The 10,611-nt window shown below is 38.0% G+C and overlaps 1 protein-coding gene across 1 annotated transcript; it reads left to right on the forward strand.

Annotated features, from left to right (window-relative positions):
• The first annotated feature begins 809 nt into the window (after nt 1-809).
• fn3krp (fructosamine 3 kinase related protein) lies at nt 810-9,313 on the forward strand. Its single transcript, XM_053491478.1, has 6 exons — nt 810-1,116; nt 3,199-3,350; nt 4,285-4,376; nt 4,506-4,588; nt 5,700-5,822; nt 7,973-9,313. The coding sequence occupies exons 1-6, from the start codon at nt 976-978 to the stop codon at nt 8,309-8,311; spliced, it is 930 nt and encodes a 309-aa protein (XP_053347453.1). The 5' UTR covers nt 810-975; the 3' UTR covers nt 8,312-9,313.
• Nucleotides 9,314-10,611: the final 1,298 nt, after the last annotated feature.

Consider the following 10,611-nt stretch of genomic DNA (forward strand, 5'->3'; position numbering starts at 1 on the left):
ACACAGAATTTCACATTCGCTCTTTGTTCTAACTTGCTGTCCATGATAAAATAGCAGACATGGTGACACACATGGTTAGAATAGCACAAGTTGCACAGCTCTCAAGATACACAGGATGATGTCTTTTGGCACACTGACTTATGAAGGTCAGTGCTACCTGTAACTGTGCGTGGAGCCTCATTCTGCCATCTGTTGGCATGTTACAAAACTAGTCTTGAAACTTTTGAATACTGCCTTGTAGTGAGATGTCGATCAACTCGCATGCACCAGGTGTGACAAACAGAAGTGACAGACGATCGAATAGTATAGGATATTTAATCCAAGATCTAAGAGTTTTATAAAGAGTTTTATTATTACTAGAAAAAAATAATATATTTGATTGCATAATGATAAAAAATGATAACATGATTTCAGTGAGGAAAATCAAACATGTCAAATCTGTTTAAATTAAGACTGACTGAGAAAAATGACTGCAAAATAAGGATATATATATATATATATATATATATATATATATATATAACTGGTTTATTTATTCTTTATACATTTAATTCTTATTTATATAAAATAACTATTTTTAACTGTTTTAAGCATACATATTTAAGAAATAGCTTAGACGCTTAAAATGCTTTGAAAACCCTTCGTCAGTGATGCTACATTTTATTTCCGGTATGTGACAGCCACCTGATTCGCACTGCGCATGCGCGCACTTTCACTAACGCTTGAATGGCTCTCCGGGACACTTCCGGGAACGCAATTCAGACTGTAAACACTTATTTACAGTGCACGAAGTTGTTTTGTCCTGTATAAGATAGATTTTATTTTATTTTTTAAGTAACTAAAAGTTTCAGTTTGTTTGTTGTGCAGCGCAAAGGTGCACGTAAACTCGTGTGCGTGTGTGTGTGTATAAGAAGCGCGCGGTGTAGTAATCCACAAAAAATACTTCTGGTGTGAAAGAGAGAGAGAGAGAGAGCGATGGAGGGGCTGATAGAGAGAGAGCTGGGCTGCAGCAGGGTGAAGGCTGTAGGTCTGTCCGGGGGAGGATGCATCAGTGAGGGCCAGAGCTACAGCACAGACTCCGGTACAGTGTTCGCCAAGATCAACCACAAGAGCCAGGTGCTTCATTATATATATATAGTATTATCCATCCATCCATCTACCCACAGAGTCAGCCAGAAAAATGTATACACACTTTAGGAAAAGGAAAAAAAATAATTTAATAATAAATGTATTGCTATAGTATATGTTGATATATGATAATATTATTAATATTATATTAATATAATATAGATCATACAATTTGTTTTACTATACTTTTTTGCCTGACTCTCTCTGTGTGTGTGTGTGTGTGTGTGTGTATATATATATATATATATATATATATATATATATATATATATTCCAAAGTTTGTGATAACTTGCAAATTTTTTTGTTTTCCAAAGAAAAACTATTTTTTTTTCGCAAACAAAGTTCTTAGTCAGTTTTTGGATCTGAACCCTATTAAGCTGTTGTGGGATCAGCTTGACTGTTTGGTACGGAGGAAGACTCCATGAAGCCAATCCATTTTGTGGGAGATGCTCCAGGAAGCATGGGGTAAAATCTCATTAGATTATCTTTAAAAATAAAAATTGACCCCTAGAATGCATATGGTCTGCCAAACTGTAACTGCTGCAAAGGTTTTTTTTTTAATTAATGGTTTTTTTTTAATGAAGGCAAAGTTTGAAGAACACATTGATCATTTCCTTCAAAATCATTTCTTCTAACTCTGACAATGTCAGCATGTCTTGTTCTTTGCTATATTTTCTATTCAGACTATTGTGGTTTCCTTGAGAAACAATAAAATTTCGAGGTGATCCCAAATTCAAGCAATAGGGTATATACTAGGGATGCACCGAAATTTCGGCCGCCGAAAATTTTCGGCCGAAATAGCATTATCGGTTTCGGCCGAAACGTAAGAAAGCGCCGAAAAGAAAAGCCGAAATTGTCGCGACGCCTCTCCCATCCTCCCGTCTCGTTCGCGCTGTCATTACGCATCAAACACGGAGTATGTCGGCGGTTTGGAAGCACTTCAAAGTTTCAGATGAAGACAGCAAAGTTGCAATAATTTTAATTAATTTGTAGTTTTTTTTAATACAAACAAAAAGAAAATATTTTAAACATGTTTTTTAATAAAGCCATTTTCGGTTTCGGTATCGGTTTTCGGCCAAGTGCATCCAAAAATTTCGGTTTCGTTTTCGGCCCAGAATTTTCATTTCGGTGCATCCCTAGTATATACATTATATTATATATAAAGTATTAGAATCACCAGTCACATCACAATACGTCGTTTTTTTTCCCTTTCTTTCTAAAAACTACAAATGGCATACGCGAAATTCTTTTGTAAAATTTCTAATGAAATATCCACCTATATGTTTATAATAAAACCTTTTTTTTTTGTTTTTTCCCTGATTTTGTTTCCCTAAGTTACACTTATCCACATTAATGCTACTACCAGTCAGGGAGGGGCAGAGACGTAAGCCGACCACTGTCCGCTCCTTCCGCTTGCGTGAGCTCACAGGGGATTTTTGCATAATAGGGTGAGCACTTTACCACTGCACCACTCAGGAGTCGGACTGTATAATGATACATAATACAGAATTTTCTATCGCTTGTCCCCCCAAAAAAATCCAGGTTAGGTCCACAGTGATGTCAAAATTTTTTTACTATCTGCCCACGCATGTTTAAGGCCCAGGAAAATTGGTTAGGGTTGCGTGCTGTAAGAGTGCAAAATGTATCACCCCTATATCCTGAATTTGAATTTAAAATTTGAAAGCCCTAAACTCCCGGGTACGGATGGCTGCAGCAGGATTCCAACTCGTAGTTCCACTCCTTGGGAGCGTGTGCGTGGTACTGTTCACTAGGCTACTGTTTACAAGTTAAAATTTGTTCATACTGCTCATGTTTTTTGACATCAAGCCAAAAAAAATAGTTCAGCCTTCCCAGATGGAGAGCTACAAAACCTGAGTACATCACTGTGTACGAGCAGTGGGTATTGCTGAATCATAAGCAGAATTTTTTTTTTTTTTCGTAAATCCAACATAGGTCTACTGTTAGATGATCATTTATATTCAAGGCACATGCTGATTTTCTCTCTCTCACACACTCACACTCACACACACACACACACACACAATTCTGAATCCTTTTCCCATACGCAGGCCAGGCGCATGTTTGATGGAGAGAAAGCCAGCCTGGACGCGATCCTGTCCACGAACACCATCCGAGTGCCGAAACCAGTGAAGGTCGTAGATCTGGAATCAGGAGGAGCCGTGTTCATCATGGAGCACATAGACATGAAGTCCTTGAACAGGTTAGTGGTGTGTACTAAATGGTGTGTGAATAACTGTCATGACATCAGCAGAAGCTTAAATTATAGAATTAAAAGGTAAACGCATCTAGCATGACCATCTTCTTCTCTTTTATGTAAAAGCACTTTGAATTACCATTGTGTATGAAATGTGCTATACAAATAAACTTGCCTTGCCCTAATTAATGTTAAGATATTTACCTATCTGGCTGGTAAGTTTAAAGATGCTTGGTTTCAAAAACATAGTATGTTTTTTATTGTGTGTATTTAATTTTTTATAATATATAAAATCTGAAAGATGTGTATGCTAAAGTAGCTACTTTTAAAGTTTAAGCAACATGGAAGTTACCAATCTTGCTTCCCTAAACATTTCAAGTTGCTAACTTCTTGGAGAGATGATTTTATATGTGCCCCAAAAATGGCCATTTTTTTTTATTGTAGCATTCATACAAAATGAAAATTATTCATATTTTTGTATTGATGCTAAAATTGGTGTAAGCTTATGACCTGTAAAAAACTCTGCTTAAGCATTCCATGAAAAATTTAGGATAAAAAAAAAAGATAAAAAGTCTGTAGTGTCTGTAACCATGTCGAATTCATGTCGCAGTATCTTAATTTTGCATTTTAGAATATTACACTTTTTCAGGTTTATGTCTTTTCATGTGAAATCTAAATTGGCCATTTTCATCTAATAAAATAATTAAGATAATCTAAAGATTTAAATTGCTAAATGTTACAGACTTTACCATGTTTTGGCTGAGTGTATAACAAATCACGAAAGATTTTACTTTCTTTAAAAATTATTTTAATTTCTGGAAAACATCAGCTGTTTTTTGTATGATTTACCTTGAAATATTTAACCAACTATTAAAATTTCTGTATAAATAAAAGTGTGTGTGTCAGATAAAATGTACTCATCTGTATTGTCCTTTAAAAGGTACGCGACTCAGTTGGGACATCAGCTAGCGGACATGCACCTCCATAATAAACTACAGAAAGAGAAACAGAAGAAGGAGGAGCAAACTGTTGGTAAAAGACCCCACTGGATTTTGAGAGACATGCAGTTTTTAATAAAAAATTGACAGGCAACACATATACAGTACTGTATGAAAAGGAAACTGTGTGATGTTACAGTAATATTGTGGTGTATTTGTACAGGAAAAGGAACCGGGCAGTCTGAAGTTCAGGTTATTGACAAGTTTGGGTTCCACGTCAACACCTGTTGTGGCTACATCCCTCAGGTAGGGGTGATGCATGAACAGAAGAATCATGATACATAACTGAATTGCCCCCCCCTTAAAGGTTGATTTGTATAGCGCTTTTAACAATTGACCTTGTCACAAAGCAGCTTTACACAATCATGAGAATAATGGAAGTTAGTATGAAATGTGAATGTGTATAAATCAAAATGATCAGATTGTCCCTGATAAGCAAGCCAAGGGCGACGGCGGCAGGGAAAACCCCGAGATGTCAGAAGGAAGAAACCTTGAGAGAAACCAGCCTTAACAGGGAACCCATCCTCATCTGGGTGATAACGGATAGCAGGGATTGATCTGCATCATACTGTGCTACATTTTAGGAGGCTAGAAGTTCAGTATAACAGGAGATGTATTTAAGTTAATATGGAGTCCAGTTCGTTATTGGAGGCTCAGGTAGACAGTAAGAAATTCCAGTCCCGAACTATTGAGCGCCTGCAGTCACGAGTCCTCAGACAACAGCTGTCTGCATCAGCCGAGGCCGGATCACTGGCAGCTCAGGAGCGACATGTACTGTATAGCTCAGCAGAAAGACAGGGAGAGTTAAAGAGAGAGAGAGGAGAAAAGAAGGAAGAGGAGGCAGCAGAAGAGAAGGAGAGATAACAGTTAGTCACTGGTCACTGTCACACAATGTATAAGGTGAATGTACTGTATATTTAGTGCAGAGTGCAGGCAGGGACTTCGGCAGGACTAACTCTGATGGCATAACTAAAAGAGAGAGCCAGAAGGAAACATGAGACATGAGGGTGATCAATGAAAGTGGGGAAGACGGCGTCTAAAGTCCCACCAGTTGATAATATTCTACGTCCCTCAGATCTGCTCTTTTGCCTAAGGCAAATGTATTTACCAAAATGCTTGGCTAAATAAATAGGTTTTTAGCCTAGACATTGAGACTGTCTCTGAGTCCTGAACATTAATTGGAAAACTATTCCATAACGTTGTGGCTTTGGAATAAAAGCTCTGCCCCCAGCTGTAGTTTTCATAATACGTTACAGGAAAAAAGGTCGTCAACAAATATTTTACGTCATTGTTTTCGTAAACGAAATGAACACTACCTTAATCTAAAACTAATGGTCTATTATGAACGTTTCTGCAGGTAAACGACTGGCAGGATGACTGGGTGTGTTTTTACGTCCAGCAGAGACTTCAGCACCAGCTGGGATTAGTGGAGCAGTCGTATGGAGACAGAGAGGCCCGGGAATTATGGGCCAGTCTTCAGGTACTGTAAGGAGAAAAAGAAGAAGAAGGAGGGAAAAAAAAAAACACAATGTGTATAATATTCGTAACAGTAGTGCGAGTTGATTAATGTGAGCACAGAGCACGTTTTTAGCAGACTACGCCCCTGAACACGGATAACAGTATTACGAGCACTGGCTGCTGGATCGGTCTAAACAAAGCACACAGGTTTTTAATGATGTGCTTCTTTTTTTAGCTTTTCATTTGGGAGACGGATTACCGCGTAGCCTAGAACCCCAAATTAGTTTCACCTCAGGAGATAATGCGACATTCGATTTGTGGAGTCTGAGGAAGAGTTCGTTCAGAGCGAGTTGCAGCGTGCAGTGTTTATTATTCATTCAGAAGAGCAATTGTGATTTATTTGATATTTCTATTAATTTTAGATTTCAGAGAGCCAACCCACTAACCCCTACCATCCATCTACCCATATGTGAGGAGCAAGACGGAGTAAAACGTTAAGAACTGAACTTCTTTGGTGTACAAACATGGCACTGTTTGTTAGAGAACCTAGCCTGGTGTTTTTTTTACCAAAAAGCCTGTTCACTATGTGAAACTGTGTCTTCCTGCAGCGCATATAGTGGGGCAAAAAAGTATTTAGTCAGCCACAAATTGTGCAAGTTCTCCCCCATTTAAAAAAATGAGAGAGGCCTGTAATTTATCATAGGTATACCTCAACTATGAGAGAAAAAAATCAGAAAAGAAATTCAGAAAATCACTCTGTAGGATTTTTAAAGAATTTATTTGCAAATTATGGTGGAAAATAAGTATTTGGTCAAAATCTCATCTCAGTACTTTGTTATATACACTTTGTTGGCAATGACCGAGGTCAAATGTTTTCTGTAAGTCTTTACAAGGTTTTCACACACTGTTGCTGGTATTTTGGCCCATTCCTCCATGCAGATCTTGCTGATGGAAGGAGGTTTCACTAAAAAAATCTCACGATACATGGCCCCATTCATTCTTTACTTTACATGGATCAGTCATCCTGGTCCCTTTGCAGAAAAACAGACCATGATGTTTCCACCCCCATGCTTTACAGTAGGTATGGGTGTTCTTTGCATTCTTTCTCCTCCAAACACGACAAGTTGAGTTTTTACTAAAAAGTTCTATTTTGGTTTCATCTGACCATATGACATTCTCACAATCCTCTTGTGGATCATCCAAATGCTCTCTAGAAAACTTCAGACGGGCCTGGACATGTACTGGCTTAAGCAGGGGGACACAACTGGCCCTGCAGGAGTCCCTGCTGGCGCAGTGTGTTACTGATGGTGGCCTTTGTTACTTTGGTCCCAGCTCTCTGCAGGTCATTCACTAGGTTCCCCCGTGTGGTTCTGGGATTTTTGCTCACAGTTCTTGTGATCCTTTTGACCCAACGGGGTGAGATCTTGCGTGGAGCCCCAGATCGAGGAAGATTATCAGTGGTCTCATCAGTGCTATCATTAATACAGGTAACGAGTAAAGGACAAAGGAGCCTCTTAAAGAAGAATTTACAGGTCTGTGAGAGCTAGAAATCTTCCTTGTTTGTAGGTGACCAAATACTTATTTTACTGAGTAATTTACCAATTAATTTATAAAAAAAAAAATATCCTACAATGTGATTTTCTGGACTTTTTCTTATTTTGTCTCTCATAGTTGAGAATAAAAATTATAGGCCTCTTATCTTTTGGGAGAACTTGCACAATTGGTGGCTGACTAAATACTTTTTTTGCCCCACGGTATATGACCATCAGTACGGCCTTCTCATTCTTTTTTCATGGAAGCTGAAAACCTGCATTTACTTCCTCTTAGTACATCGTTTTCCTGGTAGCAGAATAAACAGGGACAGGAGCAATAGCGCGAGAGAGATGATGGCTTGATACATATTGTACAGTAAGATGTTCTGTACCAACAAATCAAGAAGTTTTCTTTCCAGAGCTAGCATTAGCAGGCTAACCAGTGTTAGCATGCTGGAAAAGCTAATCAAAGAACTCTTAAACAGGAAATTATATTAGAGTTGGTAAATTTACAGTAGTAATATTTTTGTTTTATTACATTGTTTAATAATAAATACAGGATCTATTCTAGGTGCAGGTGATCTGACAAAATTATCATACCACAGTACTTTTCTTATCATGTTCATGTGTTGCGTTTTAGCTGAAGATCCCTCAGCTGTTCGAGGGTGTGGAGGTGGATCCAGCGCTGCTTCACGGCGACCTGTGGAGCGGCAACGTTGCGGAGTACTCCGACAGCCCACTCATCTTCGACCCGGCCTCGTTTTACGGCCACTCGGAGTACGAGCTCGGGATCGCTGGGATGTTCGGCGGCTTCGGAAAACAGTTCTACAACGGCTACCACGAGAAGATCCCCAAAGCCCCAGGGTTCGAAAAGAGGCATCAGCTCTACCAGCTGTTCCACTACCTGAACCACTGGAACCACTTCGGTACCGGGTACAGGGGCTCGTCCCTGCGCATCATGAAGGAGCTTTCAAAGTAGAAACGGAGTTAAGCGATTTTATATAAATATCAGTTTGGAAAATAGATTTCGGACGTTGTTCTGATTTCTGAACGAGGTTTTTTCACTCATAGTGGGTCGGATAAAAATGTAGTATACGCTGGGCGGTTGATTGTTGTGACTGAAAGATCATTAAGTGTGGAATGAAACCACTCTGTCATGCGGTGAGAGAAAATAATCAACAGCAATGTTATTTAATGAAACTGAGTTCCTTTCAGTACCTGGAGGATGATTAATTATTTATTAGATTGCTTTATTTCTCTTATACAACAGCAGTTTTCCAGTGAGTACCATGTTTTATTTGTTAAAGCTTGACACAGTCATGTCTACCCAACACGTTTTTACCATAACACAAGTTAGTTCCTGTTCAGACATGTCTAATAAGCACCCACAGACGTTCCCTCCATATACTTACTTTTCTTTTTTTTTTCTTAAAATTAATAAGACAAAAAAATTTTATAATAAAAAAAGCATTCTATATTCCCAAGAAACCACAAACTTCTATGTGGTAAGATGTTACAAATCACTTACACTGGAGACTTCTTACATACAGTAAATTCAATATTAACAATTTATTTTAACCTGTTCACATCTGCCATATGACATCTGACATACAAGTCACTATGAATGATCTGTTGCTATAGAAACGATAACGTATCAGACCGGGAGCATTAATACAAACCTGAGATTCGTACCTGCACTGCTGTCAGCTCTGCTCTTATAGAAAATGCATCAACATCTTCCTGATCAGAGTTTTAACAACGCTGTGGTGTAAAATGTTCACGCTGGATGCTTTGTGATGTTTATGCTAACTGTTTGCAAGTGGCGCATGTTGAATTAACGCATTAATCACAAATAACAGGAACTTGGTTTGATTTGGATGTTGCAAGTGCTTCCTTGTGTAACAGGATAAACTATTTATTTTCTCCTAACAAAAGTCTTAAATAAAGTGCATCTTACAATAAAATGTACCTAGGCAAATAAAGTCTGTCCTTTATAATGTCTTTATTTTTGTTGCTTCATGACTTAATTTACAATATCTCCAATTATTATTATTATATGATAATTTTTTATTGTTATACAATGCCATTTTAAATTAAGCATATTAAGGGTTATGTTAAGTAATCATATACTGTAGGTGACTGCTGGTCAAAATTTTAATGCAAGTTTGCTAATCTTTTAACATCCTAAGTGATTTAATTAAATACTGTACAACTACCTTATTTGGCCAGCATAGTGGTGTGGCACAGCAAGTTTGATCCCCTCCAGATCAAGCCTGGTTAGTCCTGATTTCAGGATACCGTCTCTGTTGAGTTTAATATACTCTTCTTTCCTTAAACATGCAGGTACTGTACATGCATGATAAATTGGCCCCTAAGTGTAAAAATATTTGAATGTGTATACAGTACATGATGCCCTGAGATGGAATGTATTGTACAGTACATAGAAGTCATGCATCAAAACTCGTCTCCATTCTGGCACATACATAGGTGATGGAACCAACTTCCTCTGGAGGTCTGCTGTCAGTCTTCAAAACATGTCTGAAGACCGACCCTTTTCTTCAGTACTTACTGTAATTTCACACCCTATTAAAATGACAGTATTCTAATAGACCAGTATAAGGATTTATTTAACGATCGAGATTTCAAAGCTCATACTGTATGGAAGTCGCTCTGCATAAGCACATCTGCCAAATGCCGCAAACATGAATGTAAATGTAATGGGACGGTAGCACCCAAAATCTTTTTTTTTCCAGAACTTTGCGGCCAGTGTTCCTGGGATCCGCAGACAATGACCTGATACTCATTCTGCGTTAGTTCTTCCATAATACCTTACTATCTACTTTGTTATAAACACGTATATTGCAGTATATCAAAGGTGTTCATGCTGCATAAGATATGATATACAGTAGTGATAGAAAAAAAGCTTATATTAAATATAAATAAGTTAATAAGTATAAACCTTGACATGGCTTAATAATTAACTTCATGCCTGTTATGCTAATAATAAAAGGGTCAATATTTTGGATTAATTAATAAACAATCTACCATTTTTGAACAGACAGTATGATAACAGAACCATAAAGACCTACTGGGCGCATTGCATTGAATTCCAGGCTACAGTAACACAAATAATCACTCAATACAACCACGGTGAACTGCTTTACAAGGCAAGGTAATGAAAATGGAATTTGCCTAAAGCACAGGTATTAGTGTTTTAAAGCAAATCATCTTACATCATTAACAGCCCGTGGAGTGGCTGCGTTTGTCTCCTACAGTTGT

This window comes from Clarias gariepinus, chromosome 3 (assembly GCF_024256425.1).
Source record: "Clarias gariepinus isolate MV-2021 ecotype Netherlands chromosome 3, CGAR_prim_01v2, whole genome shotgun sequence".
NCBI lineage: Eukaryota > Metazoa > Chordata > Actinopteri > Siluriformes > Clariidae > Clarias > Clarias gariepinus.

Excerpts from the sequence above, each read along its gene's own strand:
- fn3krp (XM_053491478.1), top strand. The coding sequence starts at position 976 with ATGGAGGGGCTGATAGAGAGAGAGCTGGGCTGCAGCAGGGTGAAGGCT. Across the intron at positions 4,377-4,505 it reads GAAGGAGGAGCAAACTGTTG|GAAAAGGAACCGGGCAGTCT; the intron begins GTAAAAGACCCC and ends GTATTTGTACAG. Across the intron at positions 4,589-5,699 it reads GTTGTGGCTACATCCCTCAG|GTAAACGACTGGCAGGATGA; the intron begins GTAGGGGTGATG and ends ACGTTTCTGCAG.